Raw genomic sequence first — 24,464 nt, 5'->3', positions numbered from 1 at the left:
CAAGATGTCACGTGAAAGGCTGGGTGCGGTGGCTCATGCCTGTAATCCCAGCACTTTGGGAGGCCGAGGTGGGCGGATCACCTGAAATCAGGAGTTCGAGACCGCCTGGCCAACATGGCGAAGCTCCGTCTTTACTAAAAATATAAAAATTAGCTGGGCATGGTGGTGGGCACCTATAATTCCAGCTATTCGGGAGGCTGAGGCAGGAGAATCGTTTGAACCCGGGAGGGAGAGGCTACAGTGAGCCAAGACCATGCCACTGCACTCTAGCCTGGGCAACAAGAGCAAAACTCCATCTCAAAAAAAAAAGAGTGTCATGTGAAGTAACATGGATAGATAAGGTCTTACAATATGAAAAAATACATTACTGATGACCACAAAAGGGCCCCAAGAGATTTGTAGGATAGATATGTTCTATATCTTTTGTTTTCTTTTTGAGACAGAGTCTTGCTCTGTTGCCCAGGCTAGAGTGCAATGTGTGATCTCAGCTCACTTACAACCTCCGCCTCCCAGGTTCCAACGATTCACCTGCCTCAGGCTACCGAGTAGCTGGGATTACAGGCACGAGCCATCACGCCCGGCTAATTTTTGCATTTTTAGTAGAGACGGGGTTTCACCACGTTGGCCAACCTGGTTTCAAACTCCTGACCTCGTGATCTGCCCGCCTCAGCCTCCCAAAGTGTTGGGATTATAGACGTGAGCCACCATGCCTGGCCAATACGTTCTATATCTTAATGGTGATGGTGGATCAGGCATATGCAATTGTAAAAACTCAAGAAAGTATACCCTTAAAATGGGTGCATTTTAATGTAGATAAATGTATACCTCAGCCAGGCACAGTGTCTCATGCTTGTAATCCCAGCACTTTGGAAGTCTCAGGCAGGAGGACAGCTTGATTGCAGGAGGTTCATGGTTACAGTGAGCTGTGATCACGCCACTGCACTCCAGCCTGGGTGACAAAGTGAGACCCTGTCTCTGAACATCCACACCCATATACACCCACACCCTTCTATAAGGTTAATTTTAAAGTATATTATCCAAGAACTAATTCTTCAGTTTAGAGTAAATCAGCTCCATTAACTCTCTTCCTTCTTTTTTAGCAGCTCATATCATAGCTATTGCCCTAATTCTTATAAAACACCCTTGAAAAATGCAAATGATAATCAGAAAAGCCCAAGTTTCTACTTTTTACAAGCTGTGAACATTCACTGGCCTAAAAGGATGTTGTAATAAATCTTGTCTGTGGTTCTCAAAGGTTGACATCAAGTAACTGTTCTTTATTCTCTACTGCCTTCAAATATATATATTAAAAAAGCAAAAACTAAATACTAAACCCAATCATTGGATAAAATGTAAGTAAATCAAATTTATCAAAATCAGTAGAAAAGTCAGTGTTATCTACTTTATAAAAACAGCAGAAAATGTCAGTGAGGAAGAAAGTGTAGGTGGAATCCTATCAAAATGAGCATGTACCAATGCTGCTTTCTCGAACAGAAAGACAGAAGCTTAAAGGGTTTTTTTTTTTTAAATAACAGATAAAATTGGACAGAAATGATACTAGTCTGGCAAAGTTTTCATGGGCTTAGGTCAGTAGAGCTTCACAGTTGTCTTGATTTTATCCCAGAAAACTCAGGTCAATGGTGTTAGAATTCTAAAAGTTTTGTGGGTTTTTTGTTGTTTTGGCTTGCTTTTTTTGAGACTGAGTCTTGCTCTGTCGCCAGGTTGGAGCGTAGTGATGTGATCTCGGCTCACTGCAACCTCTGCCTCCTGGGTTCAAGTGATTCTCCTGCCTCAGCCTCCCAAGTAGCAGGATTACAGGCACCTGCCACCCAGCTTTTTTTTTTTTTAGACGGAGTCTCGCTCTATTGCCCAGATTGGAGTGCACTGGCGTGATCTCGGCTCACTGCAAGCTCCGCCTCCCAGGTTCCTGCCATTCTCCATGCCTGGCTAATTTTTTTGTATCTTTAGTAGAGACGGGGTTTCACCGTGTTACCCAGGATGGTTTCGAACTCCTGACGTCATGATCCGCCCGCCTCAGCCTCCCAAAGTGCTGCGATTACAGGCGTGAGCCACCGTGCCCGGCCTTTTTTATTTTATTTTTTTAAAGTAGAGATGGGGTTTCACCATGTTGGCCAGGGTAGTCTCAAACTCCTGGCCTCAAGTGATCTGCCTACCTTGGCCTCCCAAAATGCTGAGATTAAGGCATGAGTGACTGCGCCAGGCCAGGATTTTAAAAATCAAAGGAAACACATGTGTCCCAAATGAAAAGGTTACAAGCTTTCCAAGAAGTCTGGATTAATTTTCTCTAACTGTTCTTGGTATCATGTTTAGCTATTCTAATCATGTGTAATCTTTAGCTATGTTCTGTCTGCAAATTTACTTAGGTGATAAATAAGGGTTGTTTCCACCAAGACTAGCCATACAAACCATCTAAAACTTTACTAAGAATAGTATTCAAATATGAAATATCATAGGTAGAGATGAATAAGGCTTTTGTTGTATATGATTCAAATCCTCTACAGACCATTTTAATAAAAAATATTTCAAAAATGATTGAGAGAAAGTCAGAGTTCACACACAGAAATGGTTCTCTAATCCTTACAAAATTTCACATAGCTTTTAATGAGTCAAAAGTTCCATTCTCTTTTTAGCAGCAGGAAGGAAAATAAATTATTACAAGTGACTCAAAACACAGCAATTTAACTGTGCTTCATTAGTGAGATGTTTCCAGAGCATAGCAATAAAGATATGTGTCATGTTAAATCTCATTACTTATCCAGTAGCTTTATTAACAGGGTTGATCTTGACTTTGTTATTTTATGTTTGTCTTCTTGATGATAGATAACATATTACCTTTAGACATAATTTTAGATTAAGGAATAACCACAAGCTCATCAAATTATTTGCTTGTAAAATTAAAAAGATGTACAATCTTATTTCTCAAATAGGTAGGTGGTTGGATAACAGTAAGGCTAAAATGGGGTCGAGCGCGGTGGTTCACGCCTGTAATCCCAGCACTCTGGGAGGCTGAGGCAGGCGGATCACTTGAGGACAGAAGTTCACTTGAGGTCAGGAATTTGAGACCAGCCTGGCCAACATGGCCAAATCCCATCTCTACTAAAAATACAAAAATTAGCTGGGCGTGATGGTCTGTGCCTGTAATTCCAGCTACTGGGGAGGTTGAGGCATGAGAATTGCTCGAACCCAGGAGGCAAAGGTTGCAGTGAGCAAAGATTGTGCCACTGCACTCCAGCCTCAGTGACAGAGACTCTGTCTCAAAACAAACAAACCAAAAGTAAGGCTAAAATGAAAACTGTCAAAGTCAACTCATAAAAAGTATGTGCATATGTATGTATGTGTCATTTTTTATTTTCATCTCTAAAGTGGTTTAACATAGCAACCTTAGTACCCATGAGAATACCCTAGTATACCCATTAGAATTTGTCTCTAATGTCCTTTTCCCCTAAAGGGATTTCATATCTTGAAACAGTAAGTTTTCAAGATTCTGGCCTTTTTTTTTTTTGACAGTGAGTAGGCAGGATTCTTTCAAAAGTTCTGAAGAATAATGAAAAAAAAAAAAAAACCCACTATTCAGAAAACTTTTACTGGTCAAGTATGACAATCTGAGCATTAACAAGAAAGGAGGGGTGAATAAATATAGAGCGTCTCCCAGATCTAATCCCAACACAATACAGTGCTTGATGGTTTCAACATGGATCAGTATGGATTCACTTGACCACATCCTTCCCATCAGATAATTTTGAGAAATGTATCAAAAAGTGTTTTTATTCTTAACATCATTATGTGTCTCACTACTTCAGCTTCATCCTTCTGTCTTATGATTCTTACCACTGCATGAACAATAATAACACACACTAAGAAAAATATCTAACACTTTTTGAGTATTTGCTATAAATACTCCAAGTGCATTACCTATTTTACCTGAAGTTGGAAATTAAAGCACAGTGAGGTTAAGCAGCACGCCCAAAATCACCCAGCTGGGAAGTGCAGGTGCCAAGACTGGCTGAGGGAGTCTGGACTCCAGAGCTCATGCTCCTAATGCTGCTTCCTTAATTAAGGAAAGAAAATTCCAAATATTCCAGCAACACCTAACTTGATTTAGTAGACACTCTGTTCCCTTTTGGTATTAAGCACTTTCTCAGGGGAAAAGTAATTTGAGGAGAGAAAAACTTTGGTGAAGGAAAATGTTAAAGATAAAGCAAAACAGAAAATTTCAACCGGACAGAACTTTGACTTGGACTAAACACTCAGCTGAACCTAGTGCTGTAAATTTTTAGATAGTGCTAGTGCCTCGAGGCAATATGCAATTGCTGTGTTTTCATAATCGTAAAAACTCAGTAGTTATTCACTATGGTATAAACTACCAAGCACAGAAAAAGCAAAATGCATCACGATGTTAAAAGAATGAGTAAACTGTATTTTATCTCTAATATCTTATATTTTCAAAGTGTTCAACAGTGAATGGGCATCACATTTATAATTAGAAAAAAAGTTATATTAAAAACAAAGTTCTTATGATATGAATAAAGAAAGAGAGAACTCATCTTATGCTCAATCACTCAAGGATGGAAAACTAAACTCCTCTAAGGCAGAGAAAACTATCTGAAGCCTTTCTGGAAGACTGCAGGTGTCAGGAGCAGAGATGCTTGGTTATTCATCTCCATAGCCATGAGTTGCCCCCATACACAGACTGCTATCAGCAACAACTTTGTATAAGCTGCTCCCCATCTTTTACTCCCCAAAGGAAAGACCTGCAGTGTTAGGTTTCCTCCTGCTCTCAGCTGCCCAGCCACTGAGCCGTCTGCCTTCCTGCTCTTATTTCTGAACCAAGAAACCTCAACCATGGGACCAGGACCCGCTGATGTCTGACAATCACTGTGAGACGTATCACAAGTAACTTGTTAATAAGGTGCTCATTAAATAAGTCGGTAAAAGCTTAATAAAGTCTGTAAAGGTCTTGATAAATGCTTAACAAAGACTGCAAATGGCTTATTTAAAAATATAAATAAAAACAGGTTCAAAGCTATCCCCTGTAGACTGCCATTTTCACATGACCTCCATTCCAATGTACATTTTTGGACAGCATGCTGAGAGTTGCCCACAATGCTGAGAAACCCTAGGGGACTGGCAAACTTAGGCGTATTATTTGACACGTGTGCTGCAGTGGGGAACAAAAAAATGTTGAAAACTGCCACAAGGGTAAGTGGAAGATGCAGCACCAACCCAATGGCCAATTAGGAACCAGAGACTGAGAAGCAACCAGAGATCCCTCCTTACTCACCGGGAGAAAGAAGAGTAAGCAGGCCAGCAGCCCCTGCCACTCCCAGATTCACAGGCAATGGACTCCAGGTGGAGCTGGAGGAAGGTACGCTGGCAATCTACCAGTATCTCTCCTTTCTCTCAATTATTTCACTCCAGCCCTCTCTCCCTATGACAACAGGAGGAACAACTTCTCATGCTGACTCACAGGAATGCCAACTACATCAGGTTGGTGTAGGGTCCACCTATCTAGTCTGGGACCACACACCACCTTTGGGTGTACAGCTCTGGCAGTATAGGAAATGAAACATTCTGACCTCACAACTTTGCCTAGGATGGAATTCTCTTCCACTAGTTACCTGCATAGAATCTGCAGCTAATGCTGCTATATAGGTTGTGCAGTGAATGTTAAAAATGTGAACTTTGTCAAAGACTGGTGACCTCCTGGCTGGATCAACCGTTATTTATCTCATGCAGTCCTAAGCAGCTACAGCCTCTGCCTGTCAGCCAAAGGCAGTGGCAGCCAAAGTTGGAAGGGTCCAGAGCTACATTTGTACTCCCATTACCCCCAGAAGCCACATGACAGCACAAAGGCTATCATTATGTAACAATTTAATGCAGAAATTAGAGGTCTCAGAGGGACCAGACTAGAAGCACTATAACCACCAGTGATGTGACAGACACAACGTGAGGACTCTCCACCCACAGACTCATCTACCTAGGCACAGCTCTTATAAAGTCTATATCCACATCTTTCATTGTATTCAACTATAAAATATCTACAACGCACTTACTATGCACAAGGCATATGCTAGCTGCTCCAAGAAAGAGGGAAGAAACAAAAGACAAATAAGACAAGGGGCTCTGCTCACAAGGAGTTGATAGTCTACAGGGTATGATAAGCCATTTGTATAGATTATTCGTGGACATGGAATTGGTCACTGTCTTTATTCAGAGCAATAGGTTTTGACCACATGGCTGGAGGCTGTACCTTCAATCGTGATATCTTCTGCTTTGTACTCTAGTTATTGGGGGCTGGTCCTTTGCCATCTTAGACCCAGTATATACTCACCAAATGTTTGTTGTACTACGTAACTATATTTATATTAATTGGATATAAGGTTACTAGGCTGTAGTTAGCATAGGGGATTTATAGACTGCCAATACTACTTAGTCATAAATGATTTCTGAGGAAAGTGACATACTGTGTTCAATAATATTAGGTTTCTATACTTTTATTTTTCTTCCTGAGGCAACTGACTTTATTATCCCCATACTGATGCTGAGGACTCTTGTTTCAGGGTTTACCATCCTGGAAAGGATGAACTTGAGGGCCTCTCTGTTAAAATTCAGAATAGAGATATATTTTTACTTGCATATCTGGTCCCCTGGCATCCCTTACATGAATATATTTTACCCCAGAAATGTGTACTTTGGAAATCTTTTGGTTTTTGGCATTCATTTACGGATCCACTAAAATTTAGAGACTATATTTAGGATATTTAACAGAAACATTCTAATTTCCTTTGAATTTATTATTTTCTTTTAAAAAGTTTTAAAATATGCCATACAAACCTGAACGCCTGTATATGTATTTGTGTTTTCTTAAATAAGGGATTGATGCATGCTTTCTTAGAACAGTTTTCGATCCATTTATTCAATTTAAGTTTCTGGTATAGAAATACATAAAAGCAGGCCGAGCATGGTGACTCAAACCTATAATCCCAACACTTTGGGAGGCCAAGGTGGCAGATTACTTGAGGCCAGGAGTTTGAGACTAGCCTGGTCAACGTGGTGAAACCCTGTCTCTACTAAAAATACAAAAATTATATATATATCAGTATGCTGAGAGAGGAGATCCAATGACAGTGTGAAAGTAAATAGATTTCAGATCGGTTACATGCTTCCAGCACTTTGCCTGCTTCAATTACCAGGTAGTTTTCTTTTATCTTTCCTTTTCTCTTCTCCCCCACCCCCTTCTTTCTTTATTAATCTTAATGCAATATTTGACTTAAATATCTGCATCCTGGAAAGGCCTGGCCATGAGTGTTAATGACAGGCACCTCCTTTTCCCTAATCCTCTTACTGAATTCTTTCTAAGGATGTTAGTGATAGGCTCAGATAGGAGTACTGAACAGACATAGGTTATAATCACTTAAAAGCCTTGTATCTATTTACCTGAGCAGTTTGTCTCCAAAGAGCACACTCTTGGCCACAACACTTGATAGTGCTTTACAAAACTACTTATTTATACTCAACAGGGATCTATCAAAACAGTGCAAAAGGCAAATAAGAGATTCCCAGGGGAAAAGTTGCAGCTCAGAGACAAAATAATTTACAACACTTTTACAAATTTCAATTTTATTTTGGCTAACTTTGAAAAAGATTGGTGAGGTTATTTCAATACATCAAAATACAAAAGCAAAGATGTAGCCTACCACTAAAAAAATTCAGTCTACATACAAATAACAGAGACTGGTCAATTTTTAAAGGAAAATATCCTTTAATGATTCATAGTATGATCTGGCCTGAAGGACCCAAGATTCTGAGAACTCCAGTAGCTGACGTTCTGTTAGACATCGCATGCACCAGGGACATTTAACTGCACTTCACAGTTCAGGGGTCACGAAGCTATGGTGGTATTTCTATCAATTTCCAGGAAAAGAGATAATGAATGTGATGACTTCACAAAATTAAATGTATCCAAGGTTTAATTATGTCCCTTCTCCTATTCTGGTGTTAAGCTGACCTTTATTTTACAATAAAATATTAAGATTTAGTAGTGCTTTTCTTTTTCTTTTTTCTTTTTTTGAGACAGGGTCTCACTCTGTGGCCCAGGCTAAAGTGCAATGGCATAATCATGGCTCACTGCAGCCTAGACCTTCTGCGTTCAAGTGATCCTCCCATTTCAGCCCTGCAAGTAGCTGGGACTACAGGTGTGCACTACCACACCCAGCTAATGTTTTTATTTTTTGTAGAGATGGGGTTTTGTCACGTTGCCCAGGCTGGTCTCAAGCTCCTGGGCCCAAGCGATTCTCCCACCTCTGCCTCCCAAAGAGTTGGGACTACAGGAGTGAGTCACCATGCCTGGCTTGCTCTTGTTTCAGTGTGATTACTTGGCATATTTAAAAGAGGTTGGGAACTCTCTGTTTATCCACATTTTTATTTCTACTGTTTTTTAAAAAATCCTTAAGTCTGAGAACCAATGAGCAAGGGTAGTTAACATTCACTCTTGGGGGAAAAAAAGAAAAAAACTAGTTAGATAATAATCTAGCTATAGAACTTTTAAAAAAGTCCTTTAGGATTACAGTAGACCAGCAATTTTTGAAAACTATTTCCAATGCATAATTCATCATAAAAATGTAGACTAGGCTGTAATCCTAGAAAGAGGAATACTATTCCATCAAAGCCAACAATACTTCAAGGCTCCAAAAAACTTAAAATGACATTACCATGCTAATGTTACCTATCTGTACTGTAACTCTTTGTAAGTCTAGATTCAAAAAGCAGATGCTTAAAAGTGGATAAGGCTGCTCAAATTTAATACCGTTATCTTGATAAACCTTCCCCACTACTATCCTCCTTCCTCTTTACTCAACACATTATCCTTGAAATAAGTAATTTTAAGGATCTCTCTCAATGTCATAATGTAACCATTCCCTGTTACAATTTGTATAGTGAATACTAGACTTTAATTAACTGTATGATTAGAAGTAGAGAGCAAAAAGGCAAAACAAAACCAAAAACGGTATTTCATTTAAAAACCTTACAATTACAAAGGTCCAATTACAACTGCAAGTTCAGCTATAAATCTTTACACATTCTCTCTTTAGCTGGGAAAATAGGTGGGCACCAAAGGCATCAATTCTGAGGACTTGTTTTATTAAACCCTAGAACAGAACGTAAGCATGTTTAAAGGCTTGTTAATCTGTCCAACAAACTACATGTCGGTTTATTGTATGTGGCCCTTCCAAAATCCGGGACAGATCTTTTCAGCACTCGCAACGGATGCCTATGCAGTTCATCGTTTACACTTTCTGGTTTTCCTGAGGCTCCAGCTTGAGATACAGAAATATTTATGGTCATTTGTGGTGGGTGTGCAGTCTAGGGAGTGTCTCCCTAAGACAATACAAAGGGCCAACAGCAAAGAGCAAAGCTTCCCTTTCCTCAAAGGCTTCCTTCCTGTTCCTTGTCTTTGAGAGAGAGAGAGAAAAAAACAAGGCTCCAAACTTTTTCCCCTAAGGGAACTACAAACAGAGGTTTCCCTCAAGCCTCTTCCAACAGCAGCCAGTTCAACAAACCTACAGACCAGATCCTGAAGAGCCCCACAGAATCAATAACCACTCTGCTTTTGAAAGAAAGGGGAAACGGGCATAAACCAGAGACACAGACACACTAACCTGAGTTTATCCCACAGTGGAAGACAGGAAATATTGGAGATGAACTGGAGTTTGGTAGGGTTGCAACAGAATCCTCAGAAACAAAACACAATGCCCAAGGAAGTTCTAAACCAACAATAAATGTCATTTCTCCACTCCCACACATATAAACTTGTTGCATAAAACAGCTGTATACCTTTAAGAACAGCTTAAAAATCACTGGGTCCCACAAATAACACAACTGTATAAGATGAAGACTAATTAAAAGATTCAAATCAGATGATATTCTTATAATGCTCTGTAGACACAGGCAAAGGCTACTTACTACCCAAGCCAATGAAGGAGGCATGTAGAATGTCTGTAAGGAATCCAGGATTCTCAGCTAGCTGATAACGACTTCATGCTGCTGCTTTATTTCATTTGACACCTTCCATTCTCTATCAGCTACTGCGTGCAAACCAAGCCTCCCAAGAATGGTGACCCTGTCCTCTTCAGTTTACCTAACACCCTGGCCAAGAAGTAAATTAAAATGCAATGTATTTCAGCTCCTATAAATGTTACCTACTTACTCTATTTAACTCAACTCTGTATTTAAGTACAGTTGGGATCAATGCGAACATTACAACTTAAAGAAAATAAACCCTTACAGACTATCTAGTCCAGCCCTCAATTTTACAGATGCAGAAACTTAGCTGCAAAAGGATCAACAGCTATCTCAAAGAAGCAGACCAAGTCGGTGGCAGAACCAGATGGCACCCAGACTTCTCACAGTTCACTGTGCCATGCTGCTTCTCCATAGCCCAGAACAGAGCCTCTGCATGGATGGGGTCCCCATGGCTTTGCTGGAATTGCCACATCATTACAGGACTGGAAACCGAGAACTGGAGCCCACAACTCTCCAACCAGAAAGCTGAGAAGCAACCTGTGTCTTCTAACAAGTCAGTATCAGGTGAAGGACAGGCAAGTACTCTGCAATTAGATAACAGGTAATTCTTTCCCCTCTACTGTAATTCAAGTAAAAACAAATAGCAAGATGCACTTTAATTAAATACGTCTGTTTAGACAGTCCTTATGTTAGGAACCTGGTTTTTTATTTTTATTTTTTGAGATGGAGTCTCGCTCTGTCACCCAGGCTGGAGTGCAGTGGCGTGATCTCAGCTCACTGCAACCTCCACCTCCTGGGTTCAAGCGATTCTCCTGCCTCAGCCTCCTAAGTAGCTGGGATTACAGGCACGCGCCAACACGTCCGGCTAATTTTTTTGTATTTTTAGTATAGATGGGGTTTCACCATGTTGGCCAGGCTGGTCTCAAACTCCTGACCTCATGATCTGCCCACCTCAGCCTCCCAAAGTGCTAGGATTACAGGTTGAGTCACTGCACCTGGCGGGAACCTAATTTATTATACTAGACCAATGGTTTTCAACCTTGGCCACACATTCTCGAGAATCAACAGCCAACCATGTGCGTTAACAGTCTTGGGCATTCAACCAGGTCAAACTTTTGCATGACTATATCCCCAGGAACTGTGCAGCAAAGACAAGTCATATCTACTTTGCCCTGTTCAGATTCCTAACCTACAGAATTCATGAGTATAGCAAATTGGGGTTTTTTTAGACCACTAAGTTTTAGAGTAGTTTGTTAAGCAACAATAGTAACCGAGACACCCTCCCAGCTTTTAAAAAAAAAAAAAATCCTAGTGTCCAAGGTGCACTATAGCCCAATTAAGTGAGACTCTCTGGGGCTGGGACCCAGGCATCTATTTTTAAAGCATCCCAGGAAATTCTGTGGTACAGCCAAGGTTGAGAACCAAAGTCCAGATCCATGCTGTTCAATACACTGGCCACATGTAGCTGCTTAAATTTAAATTAATGAAAATAAAATTTAAGTTTAAATTCCTTGATCATAGTTACATTTCAAGCATTCAGTGATCATATATGGCTAGTGGTTGTCATACTGGACAGTGAAGGTATAGAACATTTCCATCATCTCAGAAAATTCTACCGGACAGTGCTGGTCTAGACTAGCAGTTCTCAAAGCTTGGTCCTGAGCTACCAGCATCAGCCATCACGTGGGAACTTGTTAGAAAGCACATTCCCAGCTGGGCGCAGTGGTTCACACCTGTAATCCCAGCACTTTGGGAGGAAGAGGTGGGCAGATCACTTGAGGTCAGGAGTTTGAGACCAGCCTGGCCAACACGGTGAAACCCTGTCTCTACTAAAAATACAAAAAAAAAAAAAAAAAAAAAAAAATTAGCAGGTGTGGTGGCGGGTACCTGTAATCCCAGCTACTCAGGAGGCTGAGGCAGAAGAATTGCTTGAATCTGGGAGGTGGAGGTTGCAGTGAGCTGCACTTCAGCCTTGGCAACAGAGCAAGACTCCAGCTCAAAAAACAGCAAAAAAAAAAAAAAAAAAAAAAAAAAAAAGGCCAGGTGCAGTGGCTCACACCTGTAATCCCAGCACTTTGGGAGGCTAAGGTGGGTGGATCATGAGGTCAGGAGATAGAGATCATCCTGGCTAACATGGTGAAACTCTGTCTCTACTAAAAATAAAAAAAATTAGCCGGGCGCGGTAGCAGGCACCTGTAGTCCCAGCTACTCGGGAGGCTGAGGCAGGAGAATGGCGTGAACCCAGGAGGCAGAGCTTGCAGTGAGCTGAGATGGTGCCACTGCACTCCAGCCTGGGCAACAGAGTGAGACTCCACCTCAAAAAAAAAAAAAAAGAAATGACCATTCCCAGGCTCCACCCTAGACCTACCAAATCAGAACCTGTCAGGGTGGGGCCCTCCAGGTGATTCCGATGTACATTCAGGTTTGAATACCACCTATCTTGTTACTACTGCCCATACAAAATCATTTTTGCCATGTCGTCTCTCGTACTTAAATATGGAAATTATCAACTTTTAGCTTCACTATAATGTAAAAGAATAGTTCATGTTATCACACAATTGCAAAGATGTATTTTTGTGCTGGCAATCATGAGAAGAAATGCCTTTCAACTAGCAAGCAAAGGACACTAAAATGTTTCATGAAGATGCCCTTATTTGTAATCTCTAATAGAAACAATTGTAAGGCCTAAAAATATAGAAATGGTTAAAAATTCAAGAGAATATATTCGATTATTAAAATTATAAATGCGAAAACTATGACTATGACTATATGTAGCATGACAAAATATAAGCGGAAGAAAAGCAAAACACAAAATTATAACAGCACATATTTGTATTACATGGGCAAGGACAAAATAAAGGTTGAGGAAAAATAACTGATTTGTTAAGCTTGGTAGGACAACGATTCTCATATCCCTTTTTTGTTTCTGTCATGCTTCTTATAAAGTCACCTATGCAGAAACATTTTAGAGTGTCTAACAATGCAACTTTTAAAAAAGATACGATTGTGCTTTGACATGAAAAGTACATTGCAAGGATAATTTGATAAAATAGTCCTACCTGATCAATGACTCACCGAATTGTTAATCTCACAGTAACATGAAATTAACACTGGATTCAATCAAATGAGGGGGCTTGGACTGGTGAACTATCATGTCTTTCTAGTCCTGTGAGTCTAGGAGGATTCTCCTCCCTACTTTTCCTTTTTAACCTTAGATCTACAATTGAATATAAGAATTACACATTTTTCACAAATAAAATTTTACAGAGTTTAACCTTAGATCTATAATCGAATATAAGAATTACACATTTTTCGCAAATAAAATTTTACAGAGAGCTGTGAAAACTTTATTTTGTTTTTATTTAGTTTTCACCTAGTTGCTCAGTGGTAAAATATCAAATAAACTAATTTCCAAGGAGGAATTTCTTCTTACATTTGCATGTCTAAATATCCAGAAATATTTTGTAGAGTGGTCTTTTTTGAAAAAATAGCTACTGGATCTCACAGAAATCAATTGTTGTTTTAATACATGTTTTCATCTAAATTTTAGCATTTCCATTACATCCTTTGTTGATAGCTCTGACATTAATAAAAATTTCTCATATGCCAAGGCACAAAGTAATCTCACTAAGTGCTTCTGAATGTCTTATTTCTCTGCTATTCTGTTTCCTTTGCAGGTAATATTCTGAAAATTTCTTTAAATTCTAAACATATAAACATCTTCTCTGCTCTTGTTCCAGGGAAGATTTGAGAAAGGGTAACTTTAGTTGGATTACTCCAATAAACTGATATCTGGAGAATGTTTACTATTTGAGGGAAACTTATTCCTGTAAATTTTCTTAAAAATATGAGTACATGGCATGTGCAATTTTATTGAAAATTGAAGACAGTTCAAGTTTTCCACTATTTCTAGCTGGATTTCACCACAGGAAGCTGAGTTAAGTAGTGGGATGATAAACTAGCCATTTTGGTACTATTCTGAAAAGATGTAAGACAAAAGATATAATATGGCATTTTTCTCCAGCCCAATAGGCATACACCTTTTTTAAAAGGACAAAACAATTTCTTAACTAAAATTTTTGCAACAGTGATGCAAAAAGTATGATTTTTAAAAATTTTCCAGCCGGGTATGGTGGCTCACGCCTGTAATCCCAGCACTTTGGGAGGCCAAGGAGGGCGGACCAGGAGGCCACTTGAGGCCAGGAGTTCGAAAACAGCCTGACCAATGCAGCGAAACCCCACATCTACTAAAAATACAAAACTTCAGCCAGGCATGGTGGTGTACACCTATAGTCCCACCTACTCGGGAGGCTGAGGCACAAGAATCGATTGAACCTGAGGGGCAGAGGTTGTAGTGAGCCAAGATTGTGCCACTGGACTCCAGCCTAGGTGATAGAACGAGACTCCATCTAAAAAAAAAAAAATTCCAGCTTTTTGTACTAACAAACTATCTTTATGAATGTGGGTAACTGAGTTGTCTACAGTAGCTACTACCTTCAATTCTAGCATTTATCGAAGTTCTTAAGAAAAAGAAAATTATTGCTTTTATTGTTAGAAGTTCGGCCGGGCGCGGTGGCTCAAGCCTGTAATCCCAGCACTTTGGGAGGCCGAGGCGGGCAGATCACAAGGTCAGGAGATCGAGACCATCCTGGCTAACACGGTGAAACCCCGTCTCTACTAAAAAATACAAAAAACTAGCCGGGCGAGGTGGCGGGCGCCTGTAGTCCCAGCTACTCGGGAGGCTGAGGCAGGAGAATGGCGTGAACCCGGGAGGCGGAGCTTGCAGTGAGCTGAGATCTGGCCAGTGCACTCCAGCTTGGGTGACAGAGCGAGACTCCGTCTCAAAGAAAAAAAAAAAAAAAAAAGAAGTTCAACAGAAAAGGGATTTGACAAAAACTTTTAATAATAATAGTAACTGCAAAGAGAATTTACAAAATGCTTTCGGTGTGGGGCATTCTTGAATCTAAGCACTGAGAACACAACGATAAATCATGTCTAGTTCTTGCTCTGGAGAAACCCCAGAGTTTAGCTGAGATACAGTTATATCTGAGAAATGTCCTTAACATAAAATACACGAAAACAAACAAACAAAACCATGTGCTTTAGGGAGAAAAGAAAAAGCAAACTATATGGAGAAAATTATCATTAACATCCTCAGATAGACAGAGAAGACACCACAAAAGAAACAAGAATAAAATGCTTAAAAAAAAAAAGGAGGCCAAAAAAAGAGCTCTTGAAAATTAAAAATGTGATAGCAGAAAAGAAAAATTAATCATAAGGATTTAACATAAGGCTTGTAAGATATAGTGTAGGAAATCTCTCAAAAGGTAGGACAAAAAGACAAGAGGTGAAAAGTAAAAAGAAAAAATAAAACCATCAGAAGACCAGTTCAGGAAACCCCATGTCCTATTAGGTGTTCCAGAAAAAAACAGAGAATACAAAGAGAAAGTCTTATTAATGAACTAATTCAATAATATTTTTTTCAGAACTGAAAGATATGAGTTTCCAGGTCAAAAAGGCCCACTATTGTGATTTAACAAAAACAGGGAAAAAAAATTCTAACAGATTCCAGAGGGGAACAAACTAGGTCACACCCAAAGGATTAGAAACCCAAATAACTTCTCAACAGAAGCAATGAAAGATAAAAAGACAGTGGAATAATGTCTTTAAAGTAGAATATGATACACAGCCACACTATCAATAAGGTGAGTAGGTGGAATTAAGATACTTTTCAGTTTCAAAAAACTTCACCTTCCAATCATGCTTTCTTAGGAAACTACTGAAGAATGTGCTCTACAAAATGGAAGCAGGAAACCAAGAAGGGAAAGAAAATAGAAAAATAGGAGATTCCACACAGAAGAAAGGTCAAGGGAATCCCCTGAACGATGGTGCGGGAAACCCCAGGGAGGCAACTGCTCCAAGCTGAGAAGGCTACCAGATCATAATAGAACACATAAGAAGGGCCAAGGAGAAATGTCTCTAAGAGGAGGAACTCCCAAGAGTACCTGATATATTTGAAAGTCTTGAAAAAAGATTTAGGCAAGCAGCAGAGCGTTTTGATGTTGACGTAATAAGTACATAGAAAAAGAAGCAAAATAAAGAAAAAAAGAGGGAAAAAAGCAACAATTATTAACGCCAGGCAAAACAAAAAGTTTTGTATAACAAGAGTTCAATGAACAAGAGTTCATTGAACAACTCATAGCTCAATGTCAGCAATGTTCGGTATAGTCATATAAATAATGTCAACACTAAATATTGATCCAACCAAAATTACTATTTTGGGAAAACAGGGAGCAGGTGGGAAGAATTTGGGGGTGAGGTGAGAATAAAGCAGAGAAAGAGAACAAAGAGAGCAAATAAAAAACTAGCACTACCAGAATGTTATTCAGAAATATGGCGGGAAATTCCAAAACAATGAACTAAAACCACTAAAAGCGGTTGCCTCTGGGGAAAGAAATGAAGAGGGGGACCTTTTTTTTGTTTAAACACAGCCTTTATAAATTATATAACTACTTCACACTTTAAACCTGTGTACACAGGTTTAAAAAAAAAAAACCAAAACCCAGGGCCCAAGTTCTTACTCACTAAACCTATGGTTTTCAAAATATAAGTTTGTGACTCATTAGTTAGTTGAGAAATAATTCAGTAAGACATAGCCATCATTTTTTTAATGAATTCTAACAGAAGGGGACGGAAAAACATAACATACAGTTAAGAGTATTTTTTCATGAAACTTTGAAATATATACAGGTTCATAATTTAAAATGTATTTTTAACTATTGACTGTCAACAAAATAATATTAACTAACAACTCTAAACTATACTGCATTATAATTACTTTTAGTTTTGTTTCTTTTTCTTTTTTCTTTTCTTTTTCTTTTTTTTTTTTATTTTTTTGAGACGGAGTCTCCCTATGTCGCCAGGCTGGAGTGCAGTGACATGATCTCGGCTCACTGCCACCTATGCCTCCCGGGTTCAAGTGATACTCCTGCCTCAGCCTCCGGAATAGCTGGGACTACAGGCGCCCACCACCACGCCCCGTTAACTTTTGTATTTTCAGTAGAGACAAGGTTTCACCATGTTGGCCAGGATGGTCTCAATCTCTTGACCTAGTGATCCACCCGCTTCGGCCTCCCAAGGTGCTGGGATTACAGGCGTGAGCCACCACCGCACCTGGCCTGTTTATTTTTCTTAACACTTCTTACTATCATTCCCAACACTTTCATTTTTGTTTTGTTTTGGTTTCTGTTTTTGTTTTTTTGAGTCAGGGTCTTACTTTGTAACCCAGGCTAGAGCGCAGTGGTGTGATCTCAGCTCCCTGCAGCCTCGACCTCACAGGCTCAAGCGATACTCCCACGTCAGCCTCCCAAGTAGCTGGGACTACAGGTGCATGCCCAGCTACTTTTTGTATTTTTTTTGTACAGACAGGGCTTCACCATGTTGCCCAGGCTGGTCTTGGACTCCTGAGCTCAGACAACTTGCCCACTTTGGACTCCCAAAGTGCTGGGATTATAGGCATGAGCCACTATGCCCAGCTCTAATGTCTTGTTTTTTAAAGTAAGATTTCATGTACCTTTATTTTAAAACAAATTGAAAATGTTAATAGCTAACGAAAATAGTCCATTATAACACTCCTTAAACTCCCACTCATGTCATGCCTGAAGAATGGTCACTCCTATATTAGTGAAACCTAAATTTTTTTTAATTTTTATTTTTTTTGATACGGAGTCTTGCTCTGTCACCAGGCTGGAGTGCACTGGCGCAATCTTGGCTCACTGCAACCTCCGCCTCCCAGGTTCAAGCATTCCCCTGCTTCAGCCTCCCAAGTAGCTGGGACTACAGGCACATGCCAACACACCAGGCTAATTTTTTGTATTTTAGTAGAGATGGGGTTTCACTATGTTGGCCAGGATGATCTCCATCTCCTGACCTTGTGATCTGCCTTCCTCAGCCCCCCAAAGTGCTGGGATTACAGTGGTGAGTCATCGCACCGGCCTTATTCTTTGCTTTCTTACAATTAACTCTGTAATATGGACAGAGATAAGAATAACAACACAGAAAACATAATTCGAAGTACCACAGGTGATTTGATAATGTGGAGTATTACTGCTTCTTAGGTGACTTATCTTTCTAATTATGTATGACTTTCACTAATATTTAAATTTCTGGTCTACAAAGACACAGGAGCCAAGGAACCACCCTAGAAGCCTTCAGAATGGCAGAGAAAGCCAGCTTAGAAATAAAAACTTGCAACATTTACAGACTGAATAGCCCTTATCCAAAATGCTTGGGACCAGAAGTGTTTTGGATTTTGAATTTTTCTTGAAATTGGAATATATGCATTATATACCTACCAATTGAGCTTTTTTTTTTTCTTTTTTTCTTTTTTTTCTTTTTTTTGAGACAGAGTTTTGCTCCTGTTGCTGCTCAGGCTGGAGTGCAACAGCTCGATCTCGGCTCACCGCAACCTCCACCTCCCGGGTTCAAGCAGTTCTCCTGCCTTAGCCTCCCAAGTAGCTGGGATTACAGGTGTGTACCACCACACCCAGCTAACTTTTCTGTTTTTTTAGTAGAGACAGGGTTTCACCATGTTGGCCAGGCTGGTCTCAAACTCCTGACCTCAGGGGATCTGCCTGCCTTGGCCTCCCAAAGTGCTGGGATTACAGGTGTGAGCCACTGCGCCTGGCCCCCAGGTATCTGGAGCATTTTGGATTTCAGATGTTCAGATAGGGATACCACTGGTGAATAAACTAGAAAATACATACAAAGTTGATTAAGAGGAAGCTTTCTTCCACTGACCCTCCCTCACACGATCTGCAAGGTGTATTGTTCATCCTGCCATACAGAAAATATGAACAGGAAGCTAAAAACTTTCATGCTCTTCTACTGAGAGCCCATATTTAGCCCAATATTTTATTTTTACGCAGTAGGTTATTACATACTTTATTTTGGAGTCTCACCTTACAATTCACTTACATAAAATAATTAAGAACAAAACTTCTGTAGAAAGCAAGTTCCACTATATTCTTTTCACAGCATAGCATCACTTCCTAAAAGTCACGGGGATCAGACCCATAAGCCAACCACCTATATTTTAAAAAACCACCACTACCATTCACACTGAATGTAAAAAAGAATGAGTAAGTCTTAATATGCCGGTATTGAAAGATTCCAAAGGGGGCCAGGTGCAGTGGTTCACGCCTATAATCCCAGCACTTTGGGAGGCCCAGGCAGGCGGATCACGAGGTCAGGAGTTTGAGACCAACCTGGCCAACATAGTGAAACCCCGTCTCTACTAAAAATACAAAAAAAATTGGCTGGGTCTGGTGGTACACACCTGTAATCCCAGCTGCTTGGGAGGCTGAGGCAGGAGAATCGCTTGAACCTGGGAGGCAGAGGTTGCAGTGAGCTGAGATTGCACCACTGCACTCCAGTCCAGACAACAGTGCAAGACTCCGTCTTAAAAAAAAAAAAAGAAAGATACCAAAGATACTGCTTAAAATATATATAAATAAGATACTTATTTGTGTACATAGTTGTGTGTATTAAAAAGGCACATATATATCTGGAAAAAAGGCATGAGAACTAAATGACAGTGGCTACCCATTTTCAGAGAGGTGAAGAAATGGGCAAAGTAGGGATGACAGCAGGGGTGAAGAGGAAGAAGTTTCACTGTGTATGTCACCCTTTATAGCAAGTTAGGGATTCTCATTCCATTGTTCCCTTCATCCTACTCCATCCCTTCACCCACACCCACCCCACCCCCAGAACTGTCTTGCTATTTTGTTTTGTTTTGTTTTTTGAGATGCAGTCTCACTCAGTTGCCCAGGTGAGAGTGCAGTAGCACGATCTCGGCTCATGGCAACCTCCACCTCCAAGGTTCAGGCAATTCTCCCGCCTTAGGCTCCCAGGCAGCTGGGATTACAGGTATGCTCCATCACACTCGGCTAATTTTCATATTTTTAGGAGAGACGGGGTTTCACCATGTTGGCCAGGGTCGTCTCAAACTCCTGGCCTCAAGTGATCCACCCACCCTAGCCTCCCAAAGTGCTGGGATTACAGGTGTGAGCCACCTCACCCAGTCCAGAACTGCCTTGCTTCTGAATCGTACTCCACACCCTCACTCACACACGTACAATCACCCAGAAGCAACGTGTGGCAGGTATGCTGTATGCTTTCACTTTCCTTGGCAAAGGACTCTCTCTTCATCTTGTAAAAGTGAACCTGTACTCTCAGCATCCATTAAGACCACACAAACACCACCTGTCTTGGCAAGTTGCCAGGACCTTGGGTAGCATCCACAGCCCCTCTTCAATGTTCCCACCACATTTGCTAAGCCCTTGCTAAGTATGCGAGAGCATGAGGCATAAAGAGAAGTAGGGCAAGGTACCTGCCTTCAGGGAGTTCACAGCCTCAAGGGAGAGAAAGAAGAGGAAACAGAGAATTTCGAAATTATGTGGTTCAGGAAATGGCAAAAGTATACACCAGTGTAATTTACCACGTTGTATTTTAACTATTTTTTTCCTCTCTCTCACCTATCTTGCCAAGGTGAGTGACTCTGGTGTAGGTACTAGATCCACAAGTATCTTAGAATCCCCTACGCTGAGCATGGTATTGAAATGATCTGAACTTCATGTCTCCTGGAGAGCAATGCAATGGTATTTTAAGAAACAAATCCGTATGTCTTAATGTTTCAGAATGGTGATCAGTATACATAGCAACTACTAACCTGGACCTATGCAATGTATTACAATACTAGAATTTCAGCAACAAAACAAACATCTTTAACCTCAGAGATCCTCTGATCTTTTAGTCCTAGCTACACAGTGTTGGCTTTGGTTCTGTAAATGGGGAAATCATGAAAGTTGACCCCACCTGTTTGTTTGTTTGTTTGTTTGTTTTCCCTGGACATCAGTGCACTCTCACTTGCTTTTACTGGTAAGACTGAAAACTTTCACCCACTAACCTTGAATTTCTATCCATGGTTAATTCATTGGTAATTTCTTGCAACTTTCAGAAAAACAGTACTTCTCAATTTCACACAGGTTTGCCAATATGCATTTAAAGACCTCTTACACTTCAAACCTTGGACTTATAGGTATGAAAAATAATAACATTCTCAGTATTCTACTCTTCACCTTTGCCCGGCCCTGAGCACTATCTAAAAACCAATGACAGAAATGAATTGCAAACATAGCATGAAGCATTGCTGCAATTAATCAACGCAGAACCCAAGGGAGGAACTGTTTCTATTTTTAAATGCACTGTTAATTTAAGGGAAAAGTCTGTGGAGAAATATGAAACCAAGCTGCATAATGAAAATAAAAATGCATTTGGTGTCTTCATCTGTGCAAAGACAGTAATCCTAATGTACAAGGAGCACTGTTGTGTTGACTCCTCAGTTTGTCTGTAAACAAAATGACCGGTACTCAGACAGAATCCCATGGAAAGCTCATCTGCTACTCAAAGAATTAGATCTGTCAGAAGGACAAAACACGAGAGTACCCATATTTCAATGCTATTTTTATAACTCCAGATAAGGGACTATCACAGTAAGTAAGCAGATGAATAGATCCCAAAATCACCCCTCAAATCTTTACCTAAAAGATCCTGATTAGTAACTAACGTGGTTCAGCCCGAAAAATGATCAACTGATTACTTAGCATTTGGAACCAACTGTCCACAGTTACAGATTGTATCCAAATTCCACAAAATCAAATCTGTTTCTCTTCACAAATGACAACACTTCATGTCATTAAACAGTAGCTAACAGTCGCACTCCTTATGGTTAAGAGTGACAAGGAGCAGGTGCCAAGCCAGCAAGGAAAACAAGCAGCAGCTACACAACAGGAGCTAAAAAATATTCTACCTGTTCCCCCAGACTGCTTTCAGGAATCTGACCCAATAGAATTTTTTCCCAAAACAATATAACGATATCCAGTTTGCGGGGGGCTGGGACGGTACATTCGTTGGTGATTTGGGCATCTAATTTAATCCGTAAATATTTAATGTACTCAATGAGTTGACTTACTATCACCATGAAATATACTATACTCTCTACACTGCTATAAATGCATCTAAAAATACATCCATTACTAAACAACATTCAGTACAATGTACAATAAACACTACATCCAGTGTTAAACACAACATTTTAAATATAGCTTAGCTATTTAGTATCACCACCAGAATCTGCTAAAGGTAGCAGAATGTTTGCAAACTGAGTAAAAACTGCTATGCTCAACACGAAAAGCAAAGAAGCTCCAATCTTATCTCCTCATGATTTCTTTCCCCAAATTCGGCAAAACTGAGCTTGAACACCACACATTATAGAATGGAGGCATCGCTTCTCTAAGCAATAATGTAACAAACCCTGCTTCAGAGTCTCTCTTCAGTGAAAATCTCTGAAGAACGAAATTCACTAAATTGTATTCCATTGATCAACAGGTGATTCTTGGAAACAAAAACTCATATTCATTTCCAATGAAAATTAATTTTGTAAACTATCCCGTTTTTTCACACGTATATATTCACAACCTACTGCATTATTATATTGAATGAATTCCAACCGATTTCTTCTCAGAGGCTTACTAGAAAAATGCCAAATATTCAAATTATTTTGGGGCATTATCCCATACTGCTGCATGGAACATAATAAGGATCCAACAGTTACCACTTTTCAAATGCAAATATGTTGCCATCTAGTAAATACAGCCCCTTTTTAAACATCCCTCAGTGTCTATACAGTTCAGGGCCCTACTTTTGTTTCTTTGAAAATCAAAATTCGCGCATTACATTGAGGGATTATCTCAACTCAGCAACAACTACTAAAATAGGTGTTAACTAGCCCAGCCTGAGTCTGCATCGTACAAGACTCTTGCTCTATTTTTTCCTCCCATTTTACACACACTATCCCTAAACAATTCTGCCAAAGGAAACAAACGCTGCAGTGACGAAAAGAATCCCGGGCACTGGGTTCCACGAACAATGAGGACGTGGGCTGGTCACCTGCCGGCCTCGGGCCTCAGTTTTCCTGTCTGTAAAATGTGGCGGCTGGGCGATTCACCTATAGGGTCCCATCCGGCCCTCTCCCTCCCGGGTGCCTCGCAGCCCTCCCGGACTCAGCTGACTGGTGCTGGCTGTGGCCAGGGTGCCCTGCCTGCCGCCGCTCTAGATGGAGGGGAAGGGGGGCGAGGGAGGAGAGGAACTTGGACTTGCAACAGCTTCAAACAGGAGCGGGCGACAAACTTGAAGCCGTCCTCCTAACAATAGGAAAGAGCACTCCCATTTTCCTGGCTCAAACTTGCAGGACCCCGCGAGGCTGGATCCTCCCAGCCGCCCTCTCGGAACCCGCTTTACCTTTCTCCCTGTTTGGTGTTAGCAGGAGGAGGGTGCAGGACCGTTTGATTCCCTTCCATCTCCACCACGCACTTGGTGTTCAGTTCCAGTTCTGAAAGCACAGAGAGAAAGGGACGTTGCAAAGTCCAGCATCCGCGCCTCCAGCCCGCCCGCCCGCCCTCCAGCCGCGCCGCGCGGGGCTCGGTCCCTGGAGGCTGCCGAGCCTGAAGACGGCGCCCCGGGCACCACCGCCAGCGCGGACGCCGCCTCCGCCCCGGCCGCGCTCTCGCAGTCCCGGCCCCGCAGTTTCCAAAGTTGCCCCCGCCCTCAGCCCGAGCAGAAATAAAAAACAGCGAAAAGCTCCTCACCTCGTCGGTTCATGGGCCGGACCCGGACGGCAACTTTTACCTTGGTATCCGACATGTTGGCTGTGCTAGCCCGGCCGCTAGCCGCGCCCGCTCGGCCTGAGGAGGCCCCTCACGCGCGGCGCCGCCGCCGCTGCAGCCGCGCGCCCCCCGAGCGCGGCTGCCGCCGCTCCGCCTTGAGCTCCGAGAGGCAGCGCCGAGGCGCGCGGGCCATCCCGGGGGAGCGCGACGCGGGGCACGGCCGCGGCCCGGGGAGGGGCAGGCGCGCGGGGCGGGGCGGGGCGCGGCGGCGGCGGCGGCGGGCGGGGAGGAGGCCTCACCGCCGGGCCCAGGCGCAGCTCTAGCCGCGCCGCCCCGGCGCAGACCGCAGTGCCGCGGCCCCTCGCGGCTGCACGGGGCCCCGCGCCGCCATGTTCCGCTCCCGCCACCCGCCGGGGCTCGGGAGAGGCCGGACACGGCCACGCGCGGCGCCCCCTGGAGCGGCGGGACGGCAGTGAGGGGAGCGGCGAGCGGCGCGGCGCTTAGGGGAGGCTGCAGTCCGGGGCGGAACGCATTGTTTCCCCAGGGGACCTCCCAGGCCAAGCCTGCACCGGCGCCCGCGGGGCCCCCCCGGACACCGTGAACTCGAGCCGCCTTCTGGGGCCGCTGCCACCCGGAGCCCCAGGACGGCAGCCAGGACCACGGCCCGCCGCGCTGGGTGGGCAGGCCTTCCCCTAC

General features: G+C 41.9%; 1 protein-coding gene across 8 annotated transcripts in view; it reads right to left on the bottom strand.

The window, feature by feature from the left end:
- Window positions 1-23,977, bottom strand: part of KIF13A (kinesin family member 13A) — a 234,687-nt gene extending 210,710 nt beyond the window's left edge. For 4 of the 8 annotated variants that reach the window (XM_030928767.1, XM_030928768.1, XM_010352721.2 and 1 more), the window contains exons 1-2: window positions 23,751-23,805; window positions 23,404-23,494 (exon numbers count right to left, since the gene is read on the bottom strand). In XM_030928767.1, coding sequence (XP_030784627.1) covers window positions 23,404-23,494; window positions 23,751-23,805 — 146 coding nt within the window. Of the gene's footprint in view, window positions 1-23,403; window positions 23,495-23,750 lie in introns of all 8 variants that reach the window. The other 4 variants (XM_010352723.2, XM_010352715.2, XM_010352719.2 and 1 more) reach the window with 2 other exon arrangements.
- Window positions 23,978-24,464: the final 487 nt, after the last annotated feature.

The sequence above is a fragment of the Rhinopithecus roxellana genome, chromosome 4, assembly GCF_007565055.1.
Source record: "Rhinopithecus roxellana isolate Shanxi Qingling chromosome 4, ASM756505v1, whole genome shotgun sequence".
In the NCBI taxonomy this organism is placed as follows: domain Eukaryota; kingdom Metazoa; phylum Chordata; class Mammalia; order Primates; family Cercopithecidae; genus Rhinopithecus; species Rhinopithecus roxellana.
The sequence above is the reverse complement of the archived record's forward strand: the minus strand, read 5'-3'. Positions and strand labels throughout refer to the sequence as shown.